This window comes from Caenorhabditis elegans, chromosome V (assembly GCF_000002985.6).
Source record: "Caenorhabditis elegans chromosome V".
Taxonomy (NCBI): Eukaryota; Metazoa; Nematoda; class Chromadorea; order Rhabditida; family Rhabditidae; genus Caenorhabditis; species Caenorhabditis elegans.
Window position 1 is genome coordinate 20,879,089 of NC_003283.11, and position 24,921 is coordinate 20,904,009.

General features: G+C 36.3%; 2 protein-coding genes and 1 non-coding gene across 8 annotated transcripts; 1 reads left to right on the plus strand and 2 right to left on the minus strand.

Moving 5' to 3' along the window:
- Positions 1-512: 512 nt before the first annotated feature.
- On the plus strand, positions 513-19,860 carry unc-80 (the record flags this gene model as incomplete). 5 transcript variants are annotated; one of them, NM_001270032.3, is made up of 37 exons in its annotated part: positions 766-860; positions 1,574-1,648; positions 1,691-1,739; positions 2,153-2,272; positions 2,318-2,449; positions 3,721-4,345; positions 5,165-5,434; positions 5,517-5,675; positions 6,103-6,489; positions 6,534-6,939; positions 6,989-7,212; positions 7,258-7,421; positions 7,495-7,613; positions 8,646-9,064; positions 9,693-9,853; positions 9,906-10,482; positions 10,527-10,628; positions 10,752-10,883; positions 11,164-11,325; positions 11,417-11,530; positions 11,792-12,128; positions 12,175-12,250; positions 12,331-12,357; positions 12,630-13,545; positions 14,173-14,411; positions 14,497-14,532; positions 14,926-15,012; positions 15,059-15,211; positions 15,274-15,675; positions 15,746-16,501; positions 16,586-16,875; positions 16,926-17,607; positions 17,665-17,932; positions 17,988-18,280; positions 18,324-18,896; positions 18,942-19,023; positions 19,568-19,650. In NM_001270032.3, the coding sequence occupies 37 exons, from the start codon at positions 766-768 to the stop codon at positions 19,648-19,650; spliced, it is 9,792 nt and encodes a 3,263-aa protein (NP_001256961.1). The 5 variants fall into 5 exon arrangements, with proteins under 5 accessions (NP_001023840.2, NP_001256961.1, NP_001023839.2 ...); NM_001028668.4 differs by lacking the exon at positions 11,417-11,530 and having other exon boundaries at positions 19,568-19,860; NM_001136423.4 differs by lacking the exons at positions 11,417-11,530; positions 14,497-14,532 and having other exon boundaries at positions 820-860.
- Positions 11,575-11,698, minus strand: F25C8.6. The gene has a single exon (NR_070305.1). It is a non-coding gene; the product is annotated as an Unclassified non-coding RNA F25C8.6 (non-coding RNA).
- On the minus strand, positions 19,752-24,626 carry amx-3 (Amine oxidase domain-containing protein; the record flags this gene model as incomplete). 2 transcript variants are annotated; one of them, NM_001368491.3, is made up of 6 exons in its annotated part: positions 19,752-20,002; positions 20,075-20,331; positions 21,430-21,876; positions 21,940-22,159; positions 22,208-22,512; positions 24,351-24,626. In NM_001368491.3, 6 exons carry the CDS (start codon positions 24,351-24,353, stop codon positions 19,882-19,884), a joined length of 1,353 nt encoding a protein of 450 aa, NP_001355373.1. The 2 variants fall into 2 exon arrangements, with proteins under 2 accessions (NP_001355373.1, NP_001256964.1); NM_001270035.3 differs by lacking the exon at positions 24,351-24,626 and having other exon boundaries at positions 19,882-20,002; positions 22,208-22,260.
- Positions 24,627-24,921: the final 295 nt, after the last annotated feature.

Here is a 24,921-nt window from a genome sequence, read left to right on the forward strand (position 1 = left end):
AATTAAATTAAAATTTGTTCATTTCAAATGATTCAATTAAAATAATTGCGCTTGTTTAAGCTATTACCTCTAAAAACATCCCTATTTATTCCCTAAAAGATCTAAAAAGCTATTTCTCAAACGACAAAAGTAGAGAAAAGAAAAAGCGGTTAGCTTACTTGTACTAATGTAAAAAAATGTCCTCGTAAATCAGTTTTCCTCAAGTAATTATTTGACGTCGAGCATTTCTTTTCTACTCGTAAAACTTTTTTATTTTCCTTCACTTTATTCCCATTCCCAATGTCTGTATGTGTATCCGTTTGTCTCCATTTCTTTTCGTTCTCTCTCTCTTTTTTTCTCAATTGCTTCTCTTGTTCACTGCTGCTCCCCCTTTTTACATCCCTACCCCATATTGGTTATATCCATGTTTTCTGCGTCTCCAACCTATTTCAATTTTTTTTACTCTTCATCTCTGCATCTCTGCCTCTTAAATTCACAGTGGTCCCTCTAAAGAGTCCCTATAGGCGTTTCTCTCCTTCTAGCAGCACCCAACAGCTCTTCCAACGACAGCTCCCCGAAGAACCATTGAAGAGTTTAGACACCGCCTCTTTTATTCGTATTCTTATTCGTTTGTTTTTTCTTCATTCTTTCTTCATTGACTAGAAGAATCTTCATCGTGAAACTTTTCCAAAATCCGCATAGTCGCTTTTCTAATATTCAATTCAAATCAGCAATGTGATGGTTATATTTTTTGAAAACAGTGGATCTGTCCGAAAATTATAAAGAATGCATGTTCGATACTTACAGCACGAACACACAGGCACTGTCCAACTTCTTCTTATGCCTCTTTCTACGGCGGCTTCATTTAAGAGTGCTAAATGGTATGTTTAAGTAGCAATACAAACAAAAAAAAACAGGCACCGGATCGCCCAAAATCCAGAAAAACAGGCGCTGAACATGTAGCTTAATCCTGTTCGCCACGTGGTGCCAAAGTGCCCCATTTTGGTTTGATCTTCGAAAAATTCGGGAGAAGAGACGCAGACTTCTCAACTGATTTTGCATGGTTAAGAGTGTGCTGACGTCATATTTTCCGGGGAAAAAATTCCCTCATTTTTTGTAGATCAAACCGCAAAGAGACAGCCTGACACCACGTAGTTCGCCAGGACTACTAACACAAAATTTTCAAAAAATGCCAAACTTTCGATGGCGTTGAGTTTTTAGATTTTTGAAAATTTCCCCCATTGATGCTACTATGCCTTCAAAAGAAAACTTAGGCACTCAATAAAATGTTCAACATCATATTCCCAACTTCATAAATTCTTTTCCTAAAATTCCCATTAGACCGAAAATATCAAATTACAATTTTCCGTTGTCTTTAAATTTTATTCCCCACATAAAAAATGTTTGAGATACATTTTCTGTGATAATCTATCTCATTTAGACCTTTTTGACAAAAGTTGTCAAAAAAGGCACATTCAATAAACGTTTATAATGTATGCAAAAATGTGGCTACGGCACCACATTTTTTGCATACATTTAACTTTTGGTTGCGATCGAAAAATGTGAAGCAACATCATAAAAAAATAATTTCTAGGACCGAAGAGGAGGGAGAAGAAGAATGTGATTCAGTGCCATTGCCGATTCAAACCTTTCTCTGGAGACAAACAAAGTAAGCTAATTCGAATTTGTGGATAAAAATTATAAGTTTCAGTCCTTTTCTTGGCGATAAAATAGGAAAGCTCCATGAAGCATCTTGTGTGGTACGTTTTTTTTGCATATTTTTTCCAAACAAAAACGGTAGTCTTATAAAAATTTATATAATCCCATTTACCACGGCGTTAAAACTCTGCTCCGTAGTCCCATCAAATGCGTCCCTGGGGCAATATTTTAAGCTTTATGTTTTTGCACCAATTCCTCTAAGTCACTACCAAACCCACAACACAAGTGGGCTCTCTACCCCGCCCACTCTGCATCTCATGGCTTTATATGTGCCTACTTGACGCGAGTGTATGGACTCTGAACACGCTGAAGTGTAACCAGAAATCATGTCAAGCGGAAATTATTGACTGGAAATCCGGGATATTGCAACCTCAAGTGGTTTTATAGAAAAAAGAAAAACACAAAAATTTTGGATTTAAAACATTTCAGAGATTTCACCAGTAATTAATTGCAGACATTTGAACGTGTTGTTGTCCAAAATATTCTTCATGGATTGTCTCCTTCACTGAGTAATGCACTTGCCAGTGTATCTAGATGGAAATTAGTTCGAGCCGCGTTACCGCACGTTATACAGGTAAGCTATAGAAAAAGTTATTTTTTAAAAAAATGCATTGTTTAGTGTTGCGGATCGTTGCTTTTAGCAAACGTTGGTGAAAAGAAGCTCCCAACCTCCCTCCAAAAAATTCTGTATATATTGCACTGGATGTTAATTGATTCATCGTCTGAATGCATAGAAAATGCAAGTACCAAGGTATGTTAAGAAAATCTAGGGCTTCCATGTGGGCGCCGGTAAGGCGCCTTCGCCGACCGGTAAGTCGCCTCAAACAGACTCTCGCCTCCACTAATGCTACAACGTATCCACATGTATAGTGCGGCGCGTAACCCCAAACGTGTCGGCCGCTTTCAAATCACCACCTTCACTGCAACTTTTTTCGAACGAGGGCCGAGAAAAAATGCGAAAAATCGGTGTTTGCACACAATACACCGCATTTTACGACATTTTGTACTTGCTTTGTTTTCTTGTGTTTTTCACCGATTTTTCCGTTTTTTCTTATTAAAACTGATAAATAAATATTTTTGTTAATGCTAAAATAATTTCCAGATGAAAAAATTGTGAATTCAGTCGGCAAGTAGCGGTAAAATTGGTCAATGTAATATGATGGATTACGGGAATAAAAAACCCAAACTTTTTCCCAAACATGACACATATGCTGTTTAGATGCTAAAAGTACCTGATTATCATAACGAGACCGCTGAAAAAGTTTTGAGATTTTCAAAATTCAACTTTTTTTGTGAAAAAGTCGAGATTTTGGCACAAAATGTTGAATTATGAAAATCTCAAAACTTTTTTAGCGGTCTCGTTATGAAAATCAGGTACTTTTAGCATCTAAACAGCATATGTATCATGTTTGGGAAAAAGTTTGGGTTTTTTATTCCCGTAATCCATCATATTACATTGACCACTTTTACCGCTACTTGCCGACTGAATTCACAATTTTTTCACTTGGAAATTGTTTTAGCATCTGCAAAAAATATTTATTTATAAGTTTTGATAAGAAAAAACGGATAAAATCGGTGAAAAACGAAAGAAAACACGCAGAAAACAAAGCAAGATAAATGACCGCTGAAAATTGTCGGGGACTCGGCCATGGCCTAGAAACCTTTTTTCCTCGTCCCTCGTTCGAAAAAAGTTGCAGTGACATTTCGCACTACGTTGCGCAAAACAGCGTTGAACAATTATAGTGTGCGGCAACCGGCAACCGAGTTTTATTTTTTGGAATCGGCAACTTCGGCAATTGCCGGTTGCCGAATATTTTGGAGTTCGGCAACTTTGGCAATTGCCGGTATCCGAAAATCCCGGTTGCCGCACAGCCCTGGTGTGCAGCCGTAAATCCACACTACGTAAACACCGGAGTTTACGGCAAATTGCACAACGCTGCGCCGCTCTCACATGAAGGCCTCAGAAAAATCCCATTATTCCACTTTGTCGGAATAGGTGTGCATGAAAATTTACGTTTTCAGGATGATCGATCTGTTTGTCAGTCAAGAACTCAAGGCCTTTTTAACATCTCCTCAATTCAATTGTTTATCTACCTGATCGCACCGCTAGCCGATGTGATATCAGAAGAAGAAGTAGTGGATAACATTCGTCTTGAATCGGGACTAAAAGTTTGGCAAGCAATTTGGCAATTCCGCCAACCTGATGTTTGGTGTTTTTCGGCTCCTGTGAAACAGAGACGAGATGAACTACCTCAGATCACATTTGCTAGAAGGCAAAATCCGGCGCAATTAGACACGCAGGGAATATATTTGGGAAAAGATGAAAATACAGTAAGAAGGCCAAGTATAGTACCACCACCGAAACCTCCACGAACTGATGTTACTGTTTTGAATGAGAAGCGAAAGTTAGAAGAGGAGAAGATGAAAATGAAAGAAGACTATGTTGCAATTGAAATTGAAGCTCCTTCACTAAAACCGAATGATTTATTGATTGATATGTCACAAGGTGTTCGAAACAAGGAATTTGAGCGAACAAGTTCAATTGTCAGAAGCGTCAGCGAATACAAGACAAATCTTTGTGGTCAAAAAGAAAAACTTGCAACAGTATCAAAAAGCCGAACAAGTGACGCATTTGATTCGAGTCCAAGTAAGTGTGGAGCAGTAGCGTTTCAGAATGACTTTGCATTAAAGGTGGAGTGGCGGCAGTGGGGAAAATCTTAGAAGTTACTCCTATGGCGTCAAAATGACCGAATATCATGCTAAAACTTCTCAAACATTTTATGAATTTTTTAAAATTTACTGTCGAAAAGTGCCAATTACTCAGTTTAGCCACTCATAATTTTGGAAGTCTACCAAAAAATTTATTTTTCCTACATTTTCTATAATTTAATTTAATTTTTGTTATTTGTACTGCATTTCCTCAAAAGCTCATGTTTTTCAAAATTTTGGCAATTAAAAAAAAATTTTATCCGGAAATTATGAAAAATCGACAATTTTTTGGAGTGTTTTATTATAAAATTTGATCGTTTTGGATCGTTAAGTGTCTAAAAATTCCCACTGGCGTTACTCCACTTTTACTAAACTTGAAATTACCACAGAAAATAATTTTTGAAGCAACTTTTGAAAAAAAAACCTGAAAAATGTTGTATCTAACGCTAATCTTCTATTTTTAACTAATCCGTGTCGGATCAAAAATTATTTTTATGTGATAAATTTTTAAATTTTTTTGTTAGCCTATACCTCGTCTTCATGATTTTTAGGCTCATTTACAGTCGTTAGGCCACTAACAACATTTGTAAGATTGGTTGTCTGTTAACTCCGGTATTTAAGATCACGTTGAGTTAATCAAAGTACAAAAAAAAATCTAGACCTACGTCCAAATATCAAAATTTTTCCATTGAACATGTAGATTGAATATGTATTTTTAACGTAGTTTTTTTTTGTAGAATCATCATTGTGTTTTCAGCATCCGACTCATCCGCGAATATGCTGGAAGAAGTAGAAGGAATCAAATTTTCCGAAAATGAAAATTGTTCCTTATCTGCAGTATTTTTTAGTTCCGATCAGGCACCCCTGGTTAATTTATCTGACATATGCAGTGGTTTTTCGATTGAAGAACCACATGACTCAACACAATCTTCAGTGGAGGTCCCTCAACACCCAGTTTTGGAATCTTCCATGTTCCTATCAACGACCTCGTCTGCATCGGACGTACCTCCATTTGTGTTAACTAGAGGTATAGCATGCTTACATATTCTAAAGTAAATTCATAAACGCAAAGAGACTACTTCAATTCATTCTAGAAATACGATTTTCAGCGTCTACTGCAGAAGACACTACTTCTTCATGTTCTCAGCAAACAGTAATACCACTTGCCATGCCAGTGACAACCGAAACAACAACATTACCGGTTACTCTCCCAAAATCAGCTCTCACAAAAACAACGAATGAAAACAGAAGAACAGATCATCAGAGGAGTTAGTTGTGGCGGGGTTATTCATGTAATATAGAAAATGAAAAACATGTATTTTTATACATTTTCCCGCTATTCGTGCGTGTCGGAAACTGTTAAAAAAACGCATCCAATACTTGCATTTTTCGACGTTTTCGACATTTTTTCTGCATTTTTCGACATAGCCCACTTCATAAGTTGATGCACCTTTCCGCGGGGACACATTTCTCTGCGCTTTCGCCTTCAGCATGTGAAGTGGTCTGTTGACCGATATTGAAAAATGCAGGAAAAATGTCGAAAAATGTTGAAAAATGCAAATAATCGATGCTTTTTTTACATTTTGGCACTCATGAATAGGTGGAAATGTATACAAATACAATTTTGTATTTTTCTACATCATATAAATAACCCCATAACTGTTTGTTATATTAATAATGCCATGTTTATTTCAGTGCCTTCTACTCAAAAAAGCGTATCAGGAAGTACCGACGACGAGCTAGATGAAGGATCTTTTTCGGATCCCACAATAGCCTCTTATCTTGATGTTGCAGTGATCAGAGCACTTCTTATTACTCATTGGCAGGAAAAGGGAGTTTACTGGGCATTGAGCTATATTCACAACCGATTAATAGAAATAAAAGCCTATATGATAATTCGAAAGAGTACACGGCAAAGAAGCAACTCATTGCCTAGTGGAGAACGAAAATTATCTGTCGCTCCAGAACAACTGACAAACCCTGTGTGGGATGATTTGAAAATTGAGAACAAACCAGAGGAAGGAAGATCTCACTTACATGTAGCATTCAACGACACAGAACGGAGAAAAAGCAGTGACAACTGTGAGTGAAAAACCTTCTTGGTGAGTTTAAATAAAAACGTTCAGGCCTTGCACCCCATCCTACTACAAATTCTCGACGAAGTTCACTTAATACGCTATCACGACGGGGTATAAACCGGTCAAATCCATCTTTGAGCAACTCGGTAGAAGTACTTTCAATCAGAGATGACGCCGAAGATGATGTCTCCAACATTTCATCAAAATCAATAGAGAAAGAAAACACAAAATTGAATGCAGTGTTTTATCCTGAGGCTCTTGGTTCTACAAACTTTATTGAAAAAGATGGAAAAATATCAGCAACAGTCATTGTGCAGACAGTTAATCAAGTCATGGACAGATGCACCGGGGTACGACAATGCGAACTAGCCCTCAATATTGCTGATGTCCTACTTGGAACCCCATTAGAACAAACTGAAACATTTTTCGTGCAATTGAATATTATGGTTTTTAAGTTAGTTTCTCTAAATTGTCGCTCTGAACACGTATTTTTTCATTTACAGAATTTATTTATGTCTTGGATGCCCTCATGGATGCAACGAAGGAGTTAAAAGCCCTCATGGTGATTTTCTACGCGCAAAAGCCAAGGCGATATTAGCAGGACTAGAAAGAGTACAACCTGATAAGTTCAAAAACATATTAAACGACTATGTTGATAACTATGGAACTCAACAAGTTATTGATTTGCTTCATTCTATAACATCATTTTGTCGCTCCGAGTTAACAGGTTTTTGTTCAGTGTTGAAATTTGTAATCAATAAAAAATTTTTAGCCTTAGATGGTCGTCGAGCGTCAGAAAGTCGCGTTCCTTCTTACCGCAATACGTTCAACGAGAAAGATAAAGGAATTGAAGGAAGAATCATTAATGCCACTTATAAGACGCTCATAACCAAAATTTCGGTAATTTCTGCAGAGCTTTCTCTTCCTGAAAATATGGTGAGCATAAGTTTCTTATAGACCTGTTTTAAGTGACGAACTGAAGAATGAAAAAATAGCATGCAACTTTCAGAGTCTTCAACAAGATGTCCGATTGTTGGTTAATTTTGTACAAGAACATCATGGGAATCCGTTTCGAAGAGTGGGACTATCAGCTCTAAAAGATGCTACTTGTAAAAACCCAACTACCTCGTAAGTAATTTTAGCAAATTGTAGAATTTTAATTTTAATTTTTTATGTAGTAGCGCCAGTGGGGATTTTGTCTAAATACACTAATAGTAATTCAAAACAACCGAATATCATAATAAAACACTCTAAAATTTTTTATTTTAATTTCCGGTCAAAGTTTTGGCACATTGCCAAAATTTTGAAAAATATGAGCTTTTTAGAAAATCCGAAGCAATGTCGCATTTTTCGACCTCTACAATGTTTTAATACAAATAATTAAGACAAAATTAAAGGGAAACAATTTTTTTGGTTCCAAAATTATATATAAGTTGCAAAAACTGAGAAATTGTCACTTTTTGACAGTTAAAAAAAATTCAAAAATTGTTGAAAAGTTTTATTATGATATTCGGTCATTTTGGCACCTTAAGAGTAGTTTTTAACACTTTCCTCACTGGCGCTATTTCACCTTTAAATAAAAAAGTATTTATATTTTTAATTGTTGATAATAATTTATTTGATAATACTATGTATGACTTTTAAATTGTGATTTGATTTCTCAAAACCATATTCTTCACTATCCGTAGAATTTCCCTATCTTCTACTACTTCCATCTCTTGCACAATTGCACCGTCCGTTTCTACTCCCACATGCCCTCCGCAGGTTAAAACACCAAGGCGTCACAAAACGTCGGTGGTGAGAACTCAGTCGTCAAAATCGCCGAAATCTGCAGTTCGTCTCATGATTCCACATATTTCTTTGACCAGAACAGAGTAATTTTGAACAAAATCACTTTTTTAAAAATTGAAATTGAATCGAAGACTACCTGCACGAAATCCCAAAAAACCAGAACTTTCCTATTTTGCAAGGTTTCTTTCAGCATGTAAAACGTTTTTGCACTTCTTCCACCCCACTGCTCAGTTACCACTTCATCTCATTTTTAGTTTATGAAAGAAATATTTTCCTAAAATATGTCTTTCAAATTCATTAAAAATAGCATGTACCTGCAAAATTTGTCTTTGAGTAACACACGGCGATTGTTCATTTTCATCTTTCTAGAGACTTCCACACAAAAGAAGATCAAACAGGTGGTTCGCCGGGTGCTCAATCCCAAAAGCAGAGTAACGATCAGGCATCACTCAGAAGAGGCTTATTCAAAAAGAAAAATGAGAAATCTGGTGGAACCACAACTGGAAATGATGATTCAGAAGGAGACTCCTCACCCTCCACACCAAGAACCGTGTCATCTATGGATGATGGGGTATCCCCATTAGCGAGTACATCGTATTATAAGAAAAAAAGTGCCCCAAAACTTCATTTTGCATTTGGTCTGTTGAAAAGTGTGAAACCAGACATGGATGAAGAAATTTCGGATAATGAAAATGAAGAAGGAACATCCAATGAGGAAGCAGGGCTTCCGCAAAGAAGGCCACTACGACAGAGTTCCAAACAAGTTAAAGCAAGATTACCAATAGATTGTGAGTGAGGTTGTTAAAAGAATTGCTGAATTGTGTATAATTTGAATCACAAGTTTCTTGATTACTATTATCCACGTGATGCCAGGCGGACCCATTAAAGTTCTATCTACAAAAAATGCGGGATTTTTTGCCCAAGAAAATGTGCCGTCAGCGTTTTCTTAACTATGCGAAATCTGTTGAGAACTCTGCGTCTCAACTCCCTCCTTTTTTGAAAATCTACGTAGATCTAACCGAAATGAAACTTTGACACCATGTGATTATCAAAAAAACTCAATCGCAAAATGTTCACATAACTTATGTATTTTTGGTCTACCTGGTTAACTGGTATTTTCCCGAAATCTTTTTATTTTCACAGAAAAAAGGAGTCTAGTATATCAGGCAGATCAAAAATAGATTTTGTGAAACGTTTGTTTTTTTTCCTAATAACACGTGCTGTCGGGCTGTCTTATTACGGTTTGATCTACAAAAAATGCGGGAATCTTTTGCCCTAGAAAATGTGTCGTCAGAACGTTCTTAATCATGCGAAAAAACCGAAATTAGACATTTTGACAACATGTGGATAATGAAAAACAAAATTATCGGCTTCTTCATAACAAGTGTCAGCATTTTTCGATTGAAATATTTTCAGCAAAGGGAGGTATGCGATTGTGGGGCACATACGTTCCACCGCCAAATTACATTGATGCGAAAGGAATATTCGATGGAGCACGTCGCTTTGCATTTCTACTGGAAACTGCCAGACCGGGAACGTTTCCAGATGCTCCACTTATTGCTGCTATCATGCACCTTGTGAGTTACAGATGCGCAACAATTATTTTTAACTTTGGTTTTTATTTTTAAGAAATCTCCTGTATTGGCTCGAGCTTCTCTTCTTCTTGAATGTGCAAATTTAGTGTCCAGATGTAATCGTGGACAATGGCCCGAATGGATTCGATCATCTCATCACAGAACGTTCAGTCTTGGAGGAGCACTCGCAAATCGGGGAACACCTTCTGCAACAAGGAGAATGCATAGCTTACAAAGACAGGCTGGAAGATACTTTTATCAATGGGGAGTTCAAATTGGAGAGCATATTTCAAAATTATTAGAATTGTCTGAAAACAAAAGCAAGAAAACTTTGCAAATGGAAGATACAATTGAAGACTTTTTCGATGATGGAATTGTAAATAACCAAAATGGAGAAAAGTGCCCGATTGCTTTACAGTTCATAGCAGTTCTACTTCTTCAAGAAATCACTGCATTCTTAAGAGAAACGTTCAAGACAATTCCACGTTCCAAAAATTCAAAACCGCAAACTGGGAACTCTGGTTGGGATAAGTTACTGAGCCACAGGCGATGGTCAATTTTATCCAATACGTTTAATGCACAACAAACTGGAAGTGTTAACAGTATCACCGAAATTAATTCATCCATACACTGTAAGCCATTTATTTTATATTTTGCTATATATCGCATGTTTAAGTAAACGACAAAGAGCGTCGAATCAGTTTCTCTGCCACAGAGGAAGATTCACCACGTGGTTCAAAAGATGCAATCGATGAAATCAACGCAGTGGATAAAAAAGGTGGGATAGCTAACTTTTCAGTTTCTGGCTTTTCAATTTTTGGCTTTTTATGCGAGATTTTTTTTGAAAACCCTTTGAAAAAATGTTTTTGCGCTTGGTATTCAAAATTAGTAGCGCATTCAGGTTCCATACACATGCAAGTAGTTCGCCCCCCGTCCTTATCTGCCCGACTTTTTTCACGCCAGTCAACTCATGAAGAATCTGGAGGATCAGCACAAGGATCCACAAAATCAACCACTTATGTGCCGGAAACAGGTCCAAATTGCACTAAAAAGCACCGATACTATGCACCGATATGACACTTCTACTCTCTTCAAATCTATCCACTTTTTTTATCTGTTTCATGAGTTTTGTGTAAATATGTCAACGTGGCTTTCTTTTTCATGCACCCACGAGATCGAATGCGATGAATTGTGTTGGAACAAAAACTTTTTTAAGTTAGAAATTAGATGGAAAGTTCCACACATAAATTGTCCATTCCTCTCTTATCACATTGGTGGTTCAAGCAATATTTCTAAAGAACATCATTTTACAGGTCGGAGAATTGCAACGGGACGTCAACGCCTTTTAAAACGGGGATCGCCAATGGCAACTGGTACTCAACCGTCATTAGAATCTTCACATAAACGGAAATCGTTTCGAAACCGAAAACAGTCGAAACAGGCTCACCTGGAAGAAGAGGAAAAATCAGATGGAGGTGAGACTTTTTCTACGAAAAAAATTGCAAAGTTGTTTCCTTTTCATTTTTGAGAAGATACCTTACTCATGTTCAAAATTAACTTTATTAGGAAGTCTTACTTCCCAACAGTCACCAATTGTTCAACGTATGCGTGCAGCAAGTATGCGCCAATCATCTAACTTTTTGGCGCTTTTTCATCATGCTATTCCAGAGTTTTTAGATGGTAAAAATGAATAAAAATAGTCATGTGATCCCTTGTTAAAGTAACATCAGTAACTCAAATGTAATTTACCTATATTATATTATATGTACACCCTTGCTCAAAAGTAATTCATATTAACATCCAGAACTTATTTACCTACTTCATTATCCTGTTGTCCTTAGATGCAATTGTGAAAAAAAATAGTTGAATTTTCCTGCACATTGATTATGACACTCAGCTAGCGTGCAGTTTATTACAATTAGTATATTTAATTGGTTTCAGCTGGAGCCACACATATTCTCTCAGCACGTGAATCGCTGAAACCAACAGATGATGGTCTTCAATCCCCTGTTGAATCAGTGCACCCAGTCATTATTCCGCATTCAAACCATGGAAGTGCCCATAGTCAGCAACCAGTGGTTTTAAAATCTTCTATGGATGATGAAGAGCAACATATGTTATCGAATCTTCCGTGGATCAAAGTACTGATCAAATTTTCCAACTCATTTGACTTAGAGTGCAATCATGTTGGTGTATGCAGTGCAAAGTGCTTTCAAAGAGTGCATCGGCAATGTTTTCGAATGATTGAATCACTTTCGACGTTATATGGAATGGAAAGGTAGAATTTATGAATCCTACTTAGTTTCATTCATTTTTATTTTCAGAAACGTTTCTACAAGGGCTGATAAACGGAATTTGTTGGCTGACAATTGGCAGGCAAAACAACAAGCTTTGAGAAAGGTTCGTTGAAATATTCAACTTATACAAAAACATTTAAAAAAGTAGAAAATGTACTGCGACAAAACAATATCATTATTTAGCAAACCGAAACAAATTCTGCACGAGCCGTAAGTTTTAACTGTAACTATATAATAAACTTGTTCACATTACCAACACAATACCTTGTAATCTTATTGTATGTTCCCACTTCTCAATCAGCAAGCTTAATACGACATTTTGTCGTTTTAATTAATTGCTTTTTTAAACTTCTCATATTTGTGAATATGTTCTCACCACTAGTTTTTTTAAAACTTATTGATGATATTTTGAAAAAATCTCACCTTGAAGTTGACCTTAAAAAATAATATAGCAACTTATAGTTTTCTGATATTATTTTCAGAGCATTCATGCTAGACAATCCACGGCAGTTCCTCGACGAGAATCTGCAATGGTTGGACAACCGGAGTTTGCGAGCAAAGCCATAAAAATGATGCTGATGGAGAAAATGCAACAGGAAAAAGAAAAAGAGAAAGAGAAAGAAAAGGAGGAGAAGGATGCACTGAAGAAACAGTCCGTAGAACAAGACCATAGTTCAACTGATACGGAAGAAGATGCACAATTACCAGAGAAGAACAAACCTATGCTCACTTATTTACGATCGTTAGTTCTCCAATTGGTACATTCCCCAATCTCATCGGTTTTGAAATGCTGCTTGTTGCTCAGTGTGGAACAGCATAAACAGATGATTGAAGTTTGCTGGAAGATGTTGATCCACGAAGATCCACATGTCGTGGCTAGTGCTGCAAGCATGTTCATTGTAGCAAGTGTTAAGAAGTCCGAAGAATCCCTTCTCATTATCAAAACTGCACTAGATTCCCAGGATCCACAAGTAAGAACCAGCGGGATTCAACGATTTTACACCCTTTGGAGAAATCGCTTTCACGCTTGGTTGAAAATGGAGGACGGAGCCCAGGCATCATTCAAAGTGCCACCACCTGGAATAGACTTCACACTACCGTCTCCTGCTATAGGTCAATCTCAATTGCCCGTTGTTGACCCTCCTTGGATGCCACACTTGAAAACTAAAATTGAGGAGCTTAGCCTCAAGGAGGAAGAACATGCTACTTCACAAACAATAATGACAATGACGCGAACAAGACGAAAACAAAAACAGGAAATGGTAAAAAGAGCTGTTAGGGAGGCAGAAGAACGACAGAGTGAACAACGGCAACTGTTCCGACTGAGAAGTTCGGCAATAGTTAGTTTGGCAGCTTACGAGCCAGCACTTTTTCATCATCAGCAAGAGCAGACAGAAGGTAAGGATTGCAACTAGGACTCCCAACTGATCGAGGCGCGAAACGCCGACGCCGCGCACCGCTGTGTGCAATGAAGTGCAAAAAGTAGTTATTTGAGCGGCCGACATGTTTTGGGTTTCTCAGCTTTACGTGAAACAAGTAGCTAGGTGTGTGCCAGGAGTGCGCGGCAGTTGCCGTTCGGCAATTGTCGGAATTGCCGATTGCCGGAAATATAAAGTTAATACTTTTTGTAGATTTTGAACACTAAACAGTCATTTTAATGAACAATTTTCTCTTTTCAAGTTCAAAATGTTTTAATCCTTTAATAATTTACCGTTTTCTTTTAGAAAATGAATGACGAGGTGAAATTTTTTCAATTTCCGAAACATAGTTAGGTTTAAAAATTGCCGAAAATGCCGATTGCCGGAAAATTCCGATTGCCGCGCACCCCTGGTGTGTGCGCAACGTAGTACGAAAAGGTAGTTACTTGGAAGCGACCGACACGCTCGAGGTTCCGCGCTGAACTATGCATTCGGATACATGTGGTATGCGTGACGCCGTGAGGCCGGCGACGGCGCCTTTGCGGAGACCTCATGGGAACCCTAATTGAAACTATCTAAAACTTACACCTTACATGTGAATTCTTAGAATCTGATAATTCCCATCAACACGCTCGCCACGTGATGCCTGTAGCTCAACCACTATTCCCATCAGCCCTGCTATCAGTGGTTCCACAAATTATTGAACTTCTTGATGACCCTCAAGTTGACAACAATGGAGTTTCTGTTGGCGACGTAGCCAAAAAAGTGATTTGGACATGCATCGTCGAAGACCCGTCTTTATTCTTAAGACATTTTTTGGAGAAATTAACAAATCGAGATAGACAGGTTAGTAAGTAGTATTACCGATATTTTTCAATCAAGTTGTAGAGGTACAATATGCGCCATCCTTTAGCTCGTTCTCCCATTTCAGGTTCTTATCAGTGAATATGCACCTACACCAGCCTATGTAAGTTGAGCGCATCAAACTGGCATGTTTTGGATCGGAGAGCAAGATTATTTTCAATTTTTAAAAATATCACAATAATACTCCCTGCGTTGTATGCTTGACCACAACTTTCTGCAGCCTAAAATTAATATTTAACAACTTGGAGTAGAAAATATTGCAAAGGTCGACACTTCGAACCAATATTGAATGCATCTTTTTAAAATGTGTTTGCTATGTATTTGGGTAAATCAGCATGCAATTAACATCAAAAAACCAAATTTACTAACTTTGCCAATAATAATAAAATCTGAAGTCACTAATATAATCAATAGGCCTGTGGATGAATGTTCAGCTTTTGCAAAAAATTAACACATTAGAGTCTAAAATATGAAATTAACTGTAGTTGTTTTAAAGGAGGCCCTTATGTCACAGCTTCGAAAATTAGTCCTGCGATTTCATCCACTTCCCAGTCAAGCTGCTCACTCTTTGTTAAACTATTTGGTAAGAAAATTGAACAACTCAAGTAATTTGACTTTTTCAATTTCAGTTCGGATTTGTCATGCACTATGTTCGGGCTCAGTGTGAGGGATCAGAGAAAGCCATTGGAATGGCGTTATCAATATGTTGGCTATTATCTCCCAACATCCATGGACTGTATTTCAAGGATCTTAAACAGACTTTGAAAAAAGAACAATGTGATGTGAGTACTATAATATACTCCCGAAAGAAAAAAGAAAATGCAAATTCAACAAAATTTTTCAGCAAGCCTTAATGATCACTGCAAACGTTCCCTCTGCCAAGAAAATTATTGTACACGGTCTAGACTCTACTTCTGGCGGCATACCCAGTCAATTTCCAGTTCACGAGGACACACAATTTCATCAAATTCTCAATGATAGTCTTGAGTTTTTCAATATCGACGAAGATGACCTCAACTGTTTTTATCTCACCGATACAAAAACGGGAGTAATACATTTACCTGCTGCCTATGTGAGAGACTATTACTTCTTTCATCGTTCTTTTTATCCTCAATTGACACTGGTCAAATTATCACCTGAAGTTGCTGAGAAAAAAATGAAAGAGACCGCGTTTCATCAAAAGTTTATTGAATGTGGAAAAGTACTGCTGACGCACAATATACTGAAGTACAGTCCACAGCATGTGGTAAATTGCAATTTTATTTAAAATTTGTTACATTAGATCTTTAAAAATGTTTTAAATATTCTAATTTCAGATTGCACAACGGGTATTTTTCCTACATGATGAATTCACTCATCTCCCAAGTTTCCCGCGAAAGTCCCTCGAGACTTGTTTTGGAATGTACTTTGGACCAGGTGGGGAACAATTAAAAGCAATGGAATCAATGCACAAATTTGTGTGGGCCAAGATGATGTCCGACATGTTCGAAAAAATGGAAAATGCATTTATGTTTGCTGACTTGCATTTGTTCATCAATGTGATTAACGGGATAATGATAATGCACTGCGAAGATGTCTTGATTTTGAGAAGATGTGCAGCAACATATATCAGCATATCAATTCATTTCAATACTCTTTTCGCATCTCAAGGATTTTTTCTTATCATGCCGACTCTTCTAAGATGCTACAGTCAACGTCAGACAAACAAAGTATTCTGTGGAGTTGTGGAATTTATCTGCCGCCAATTCTATACTCTACATAGAAAACCATTTCTTCTACAGATGTGTGGCGCTATTGCAAACATAATTGATAACTCTTCAAATGACTTTGAAATCAATCCCATGAGAGTTAAAGCAAAGTATTGGTTTAATTTGATCAAAAAAATGGAAGAAATAACTGACGAAGACCCACTAGATATCCTGGGATTGGTTCCTTATGAGAAACCATTGAAAGCTTTGGATTTATGCTATAGAGACGATCCAAACACGTTTTGTGCTCTGACTGATGCAATGGCAAGTTGTATTTGTGTTTGTGCATTTTCCCCGGAGAGCAAAAGGAGTCATCATATGTTGGTAAGTGTAATGATAGTTCCTGGAGGAGCTAAATAACCCATAATAAAATAGATAATCAATGAGAAATAATTTTTTACATTTCAGTTAATCATGCAAGCAATGCTGCCCCATATGATGAAGCGATTAGAAGAAGAAACGCTCCAATCAGGAAACTCCCCAGCAGCAGTTAAACATGAAATATCGCAATGGATCACAATGGCTGTCGAAATGAAAGCTTTAATTAATAGTTGCGAGCAACTGGTTAGAGGGCCTACTCGTGCATTTGACCTGGTAAACAGTGTTTCCGAACGAGGAAAAAGCTTTGTTGCCGACTCACCTCAGTTTTTCGACCCGCCGACTACAAATGAAGACGAAAATTCTAGACCTTATCATTTGTGAGTTCAGTCAGTACTTAATTTCTGATAATTGTTCCTCTTTTTTTAAGGAAAGAAAAAAGATCCACTGCGGTTGCATGGGAAGCTGCTGAAGTAGAGGAACAACAAAAGGAAACGTATCGACGGCCACGTGATACTCTTCTTCAATTGATAGCAGCTTATATAGAAATGGCGTCGGTCCGTCTGAAAGAACTTACCAAACTAGGTGCAAACCTAGAACACGCCAAGATTCCTGACGTGCTTGACCACAAATGCTATGTGAAACTTGGAGAAGTTGCATTGGCCTTGTTGAAAGTTGCTCCCTATGATTTATCAACTACAACGTGTCACGGTCTTCAGAAATATTTCCAGATAATACTACCAGTTACTGATTGGAGTATAGAGTCTAACAGGAGTGCTCTCAATATTATTCTACGACGATTAGACAAAACACTATCCAAGATTGCCAAACGTCAAAGTTTTCGAAAAAGAGCTATTTGGATAGCACTTTCATCGTGGATTAATGGCATTTGTGATACTCTAAATGCATTTCCGTACATCGCACATCTTCATCCACTTCGAACAATAACACAGCTATGCTTGAGAATGATGGTTGGAGATCCATGTGTTGAAGATAGCGCAGCTTCCACCGCACTTCATCCAACAACTGTTTTACATCCAACTCCACCGCCTCAAACTTTTGCAAATGCGGTCCTCAGATTAACCACTATTTTAATGCAAGCCTTAGGGCAGGTAAACTTTTTAATAAATGAAAAATTATGAATACACATAAAAATGCATAATGTTTAGTTTGCCTTCTCCTTGGATTTTGTCACTTCAACTGAAGGTATGGGTGTGTCTTCTGAACGTCTTGAAGCTGTATTGTGTCACGTTTTGATTCCCCTGTTTCTCCGAATTCCTAACAATCCAAAGGAGCAATCAATATTTCAAGCAAAAGATCTGTCACAATGCTTGACAGTCATGCAAAATGCAATTTCACCTCCGCTTGTAAAACAACAAGCTCCACCATTAATAAGTACAAGTACTCTGACAACGACTTTCATTAGAGGGGCGCAAGGTAAACGTGTGAAAAAGTTGATGTATTTAGCCAATTTACATCATGAATGTTTCAGATGTCACAGGACGTCAAGGATCCGTTTCTGTCACCGACAGAGGCCATTCTGCAACGGTTTCCACTCATCGAATCGTTAGAGAAAGCATTTGCCAGGCTATTTACTTAGGCCTGAAAGTACTTATGCTGACATTTGGAAAACTGTTAGCACCAATGTGGCCCAGAGTTGCTCGAATTGTCAAAGATTTGCTTGCTAAAAAGCCTGGTGCTCCAACATCTATGGCCTTCGTGGATTTTTTGCTTCATTCAAATCTGCCAATTTCGCTGTTTATCTTGCCAATGATCCAAAACAAGGCAAACTACTAAAATATTACCTCAAACATCAATTTTATTTCAGATGAAGCAAAAGCCTGGAACCGATCAAGAAGCAGCATGGCAAACAGAAATTCTTGAAAAACTTGATGCAAAATCTCATAACATCGTTCCTCCATCAATTCTTTTGGTCAAATGCTACCAGGAACTTCAACAGCTGAAAGAAGAATTGACAATGAAACCTATTGAGATGACAAGAAGTTACACGCCAACAATGGCCGACCCACATTCAGATTCATCAGCTGCTTCGACTGCCCCCCGTGGTGCAAGTTCCCGTCAAAGTATTGATCGACGAACAAGCGTTCACATGAAAAAAGTTTTACCAACTATGAAAGAAGATATACCAGAAGATCCAGAAGATTCGGAAGATGTTATAGATTCTAACTCAACAGGGCAAGTTACTTCTAGAATAAGCAAAAGCCCGAGCATACCTCTTAACAAAACACATCAATCGAGTCGGACTCGGTCAGTCAGTGGATTTGGAATGTGGAGAAGTGTTCGAAGGAAATCACGTCATGTGTCAAGTGCTGAGGAATCGTCTGAAGAGCGCGGCAGCGTAGAACTACACGATGTTGGCCATCATTCTGCTCTTCACGAAGTAAGCAATGTTTTCTAAGGATTAGCGAAACAATTATTATTTTAGCCAAATCGTACTCCAAATCGTCGATCGACAGAAGCATTGGTTTTACCGTTACACGAAAGCATCGATACAAATAGACATAGATGTAAGCGCTAACGTCATTATGTTGTTCGAGTGTTGTCGAAACAAATCTATGCTTTAGTATTGTAAATGACAACAAATTTATGCTTACAAGGGAAATATTTCAACTTAATCCCGAAATTATGAATGAAACCTCTCTCATTTGAAAGAAGACCTTCTAAATAGGCCTGCAAAAAATTTAGCGGCAGAGGAGCACTCTGAGCTGTAAAAAAGTCGCTCTGAAAGTTTTTCAGTGAATTTTTCACAACTTTAGAGACCCGTAAAATGCTCTTTAAAAATCATGAAAATTTTCAAAAATTATCATTTGGAGCAATTTTACGGGCCTCTAAAGTAGTGAAAAAATGACGTGCTAGCAATTTCAGATCGATTTTTATCCAGTTTAAAGTGCTCCTCTGTCGCTGAATTTTTTGTAGTAGCCTATTTAAAAGGTATTCTTTCAAATACCTTTAAGTTTCATTCAGAAGAGCAGGATTAAGTTGAAGGACTTCCCATGTCAGTAGATCTACATATAACAATATTAGTCTTCAATTACTCAAAATAAATTTCAGTTGTCTCATTTTCAACTCCAAAGAAGACACACGAAGTGTCAGAAGACGTCTTTCAAATAACAGAACAACATCAATTGGTCTAATTTTGTATTATCATGGTAACATTTCTCATATATTTTCAGTCTTAATATTTTTTGTTAACCATTTCTAGTCATTTTCTGTTCTATTTGTCAATTCTTTTAAACAGCGGGTTATACTTTGCATTTCTACAAAATTCTAGTTTTTCTGTCGAAAAATAAATAGTTTGATGTTAAGTGATCACACAAAATAGAAAAAAAAACAAAATATAAAAACTTCGTTAAAATGAAAAACCATTACTTTTCAAAAGTGTGTTCAGAAATTCGACTAGCTTCTCTGAGACCACTACGAACCGCACCAACGGTTGTTTGATACATTGTTGAATCCGTGTGCTCCCCAGCAAAGCAAATAACAGGGCTAAAATAAAACAATTTTTAAAAATCTCAAAAAAGAACACATGTGATTAAAAAAAAGTTGTTGAAAACTCACTTATTGTCTTTTAAAACTGGTTGCGCAAGAATACAAATATCCTCACCAACAATTTGCCCCGGTGTTAGGTAAGAGTAACTTCCAAGTGTGAATTCATCATTTATCCAGTTTTTTCGATAAATTTTTACCGATGCTTTCACATCGAGATAGTTTTTCAATTGATCATGCAAATGTGTGTCTAATAAGATTTTGAGTTCGAAATCCGTTTTATCACAAATTTTCTTAGGACCGGAACCTGCAATCCAACAGAGAAGAATCTGAAAACAGCGAAAGAATGATTGAAATCACTCATAAAGCACCGAATATCAAAGTAAAACAAATTTAAATATTTTGTCCCCAATCGGTGTCGTTCGAGCTTCTTTTGTCTGGCTTAAAGATGGAGTACCGTCTGTGGATTTTTTGCCCTAAAAGCCAGAATGCAGTCCTAATATGCCGAATATAACTGTTAAAAATGTTTTTTTTAACTTCTAAATTTATTTATTGATTTTTTCAAAAAAAGTTAAAAGAACCAAATTAAATTTGAATTCTCGCGCACGTGAGTAACATAATTTTCGACATTTTTGAGTTTTAAGGCGAAACTAATTGGTTTTTCTTCTGTTTTTAAATGTTTTTTTTTCAGACAGTTTTTCGTGGAGAAAGTTTGATAATTACGAAGAAACTTGTCGAAACTCTGAAATTGGTTTAAAGATCAATTAATCATAACTTTTCTTTAAGGAAATATGTCTATAAAATTTACAAACTGTGTTTAAAATTATAAAAGAAACAAAAAATTATTTTCTTACGTAGTAAATTTTTGACTTGCGCGGAAATTCAAATTTAATTCTTTTAATTCGACCCTTATTGTAATTTTTGCAAAATCCTTAAAAAGTCAGAAAAATTTCATAATTTTTTTAAAGTAATATTTGGTATATTGGGACTGTATTCTGTCAATTAGGGCAAAAACTCACCGACGCTACCCCATCTTTAAATCGAATACCCCTCGAAAATATTGTTTTAATTTTAAATTGGAATTAGTGTGGGTTGGCCAGTCCTACATTGAAAACGCTTATTGTATACTTATTGAAACGTTTATTGTATACAGTAAGTTACTGTTATTAGCCGGCTGCCGATCCACTTTTTTTGGATGTCGGCTTTCAGCTACCTTAATTTTACAGGCAACACTTTTTTTTAAAATACATACTTTGAAAAATGGTCGAAAACTATTATGTTGAGCTATATACATATATAAAACCTCTTAATTGAAGCATATTTTGGACACTTTTATCGAGAATTTATTGGTAAAAACATTTTTTTTTGTTGTAAATTTTGCTAAAATAACTGAAGCTGACTTCCGCACAGACCTCATACCTACTTACATTTTCCGCCCAAGAGCTTGGTTGAAAAACCATGAAGTCCTCATTTTCTCCATGAGTCAGAATTAGGATTGTGTTTAATGAGTTCCACCATGAATCTGAGTATTCCAAAAAAACTTTTAAATTGTTTCCGAATCCCATTCTATTGATTGCATCTTGTTTAACACTAGTCAATTGAGGTGTAAACAGAGTTTTATGATGCTTCTTTAAGTATCCAAGAGAACAAGTTACAATGCAGGCATCAAAATGCAATACTTCTCCATTTTTTAAAGTGACCATAATATTTTCTTCCTCTTTTACATTGATCACCTCACAGTTCAATCTAATGTTTCCCGCAGGTATTTTAGACCGAAAATCTTTGAGAATTTCATAGAATCCTTGTTTGTTGAGTACGGCAGAATCTTCTTCTTCTGTTCCGTCATCCCAAATCGAAAGATTTGAAAGAGAAAGCTGAAATTAGAAATTGAAGCAAAACACGTGTACCTCTCATCAAAATATGGAAAAAAAACACACCTCACCTACCGGACTGGACCACTCGGTTTGAAAATAATTTTTGTATACATTAATCAAACTTTCATAAATTTCGTGGTCGTTTTCCGGAACATCTCTTAGGAATTCGATGAACTGATTATTGATTTCATTTTCAACAGAGAGCTGATTAATTTTAATAGATTTTTCGTATAAAGCAACATTAAGGTAGCGTATATAATCATTAAACTTATCCAAAATTTTTCTGCAAAAATGTATTTAGTTCAGAAAATAGTTCAGTAGTTTTACATACTTCGGAACCAAATGTCCATTTACTAACGTAATTGAATTGTCCTGATCTAGCATCCATAAATCATCGGTCCTTGGTTTGGTTTTATCAAATAGATCGTATTTTTCGACCAAGTTGTAAACCTCGTTATCAACACCATTTACATATTCAGCTCCAAAATGTAGATATCCATCTTGGTATTCAAATGGGTAAACACGGCCACCAATTCTATTCGAACCTTCGAATATTGTATAATCAATTCCCACTTGTTCGAAGTGAATTGCAGAACGAAGGCCTGCGAGGCCGGCGCCAATAATGCATACTTTGACCTTAAAAATGCAAAAGTTTGTCAGACAGTTTCTTAGTGAGAAGAGGTGTTTGCCAATAGCATAGCTCAATTAGAACAAAATCAATTTTTTAGCACTTAATTTCTAATAAAGTAATTATTTACTCGATGTATTCGAGGTACTCTTAAAACGATGCTTAAAGGAGGACTAACGGTTCGGACGATATCGGCGATAAGTAACCAAAAATCATCGAAATTGGCTACCTATCGGCTTTAAATGTATTTTAATCGACGAAATTAAATTAGATAAATTACCAATATATGTAAAAAAAAGGACGATAATTCCAAAAAAGCCGGATGGATGTGGCACGGAAAAATGGGAAAAATTCGTGATTTTAGCTAAAATCAGTGCAATTTTATTAAAATTTTGAACCGCCAGAAAAAAAAAAGTTTTTTTTGAGCAGTTTCATTACGAAATTCGTTCAGTTGAGCTCATTTTGAGTCTATACGTTCAAAATCGTCCAAACCGTTAGTCCTCCTTTAAAGGCGGAGTAGCACTAGTGAGGAAAATGTTAAAAACTACTACTTTGGTGCCAAAACGGCCAAATATCATAGTAAAAATATTTCTAAATTTTATATGATTTTTTGAAAATTGGAAAATTCTCAATTTGCATCAAATTAAAATTTGAATTACCGCCAAGAGTTCGATGGTTCGACAGAGCGCGTTTGCATTATTTATATTTTAATTTTTTACTTCTTCTCACTTTTGACTCATTTTTCATGTTTTTGTGTATTGTTTTGGGCCCGCTTTTCAGTATTTATATTTATCTTAAATTTTTCACTAAATTAAAAAAAAAAATTACACAAAAGACAATAAAAATCAGTCAAAAATTAGTGAAATTAATATAACACGGTAGCACAGAAACTAGATGGATTGGTTCATGATACTCATCTGGAAACCTTCTGGAATCTGGAAACGTCTGGAAACCTATATTGGCTACTATCTCAAAAACCATTACAAAATCGAAATCGATTAGATAGATGTGCTCGGTGCTGCTAGCGTCCGTGGTAGAGTGTATAATTATGTAATAATTATCAAAGCCGTGAATAATGGAGATTCTGCTCCATCATATTCGCGACAAATTTGATGTAAATTGAGAACTTTTCAATTTAAAAAAAAAGTTACTTTAATTTTTGATCACTGTGGTATAGGCGTGTTTTGAAGCAATTTCCCCTTAATTATTAGAATTCCTTAAAATTTTCCTTTATTCCAGTTTCAGATGAAAAGCAACGTAGTAGTTGTTAGAAGGCTCAAAGTGACTGCACCAGTCCAATTTATAATGAGCATATACAATTATTTGGGACTTGTGTATTATTTGCCCTCATTTTGAAAAAACAAGTTTTTTAATAAAAACGTGTGGAGTTTTTGTATTTTTAGGCTTAGGAAATAACCATTTCTAAACCTAAAAAGGGAAAATAGACATCACGTTTTATTAAAATGGATACTATTAAAATGAGGGGAAATAATACACAAGTACCAATTATTTTTTGGCAGCCGCAATAAGCTGATGTAAAATAAAATTCCACGTTAGGGTCATTTCGCGTACGATGAAGAAAACACGTTACTTTCTTATTACAAATCAAATCAAAAACATTAAAAATAAGTGACGCCAAAAGGAAGATCACAAAAATTTTATGAATGGAAGAATGGTTCAACGTACTTTGTCCAATTGATAAAATTACTTGCGTGCAATTTTTAATTTAATGGTTCTGTGGCAAGAAACAAGTGCGCTGGTGTCAGGCGCAGCTATTAACATAAACACAAGGTCAGTTTTGAATAAAGAATCATAGATCAACAGAAAAAGAAACCTGTTCACTGACCATTTCAAATGTATATATTTATGAGATTGTTTATTGACTCTCTTGAACAATAATACTGCAGACGATCGAAAATTGGAGAACAGTAGAGTGTGGCTGTGAACGTGAATGCACACTCACAGGTTGATGCCATTTCTTATCGAAAATTTTTTTATCAGTTCGTTTTATTTCTGTTGTTGATAGTTAATTGGTTAGTTTGATAATGACATCCATTTATAAATCCATACGTCTTAGATAAAAACTAATTAGAGTTTTATAGAATACGAATTTGGATAAATTTTAATTTTAAAAAATCGTTGATAACATTTTAAGGAATATTTTTGAAAAAAGACTTTCTAACTTCAACATATCCCTTTATAATCGAAATAATATGAAAAGACGTCACTATTGTTTCGTCGATTTGAAAAATCACATTTCTCTCTCTTTTTTTCTCTAATACTCTTCTTCTCTCCGTTGATTTGTTTGTCTGTTTCTCTCATCAACTGGTTTCTGAGACTTTAGGGCTGCTGGAGAAACAGAGACAGTTACACACGCAGTTGTTATTTTTTCACAAGCAGTCCACAGTTCTTTTTAT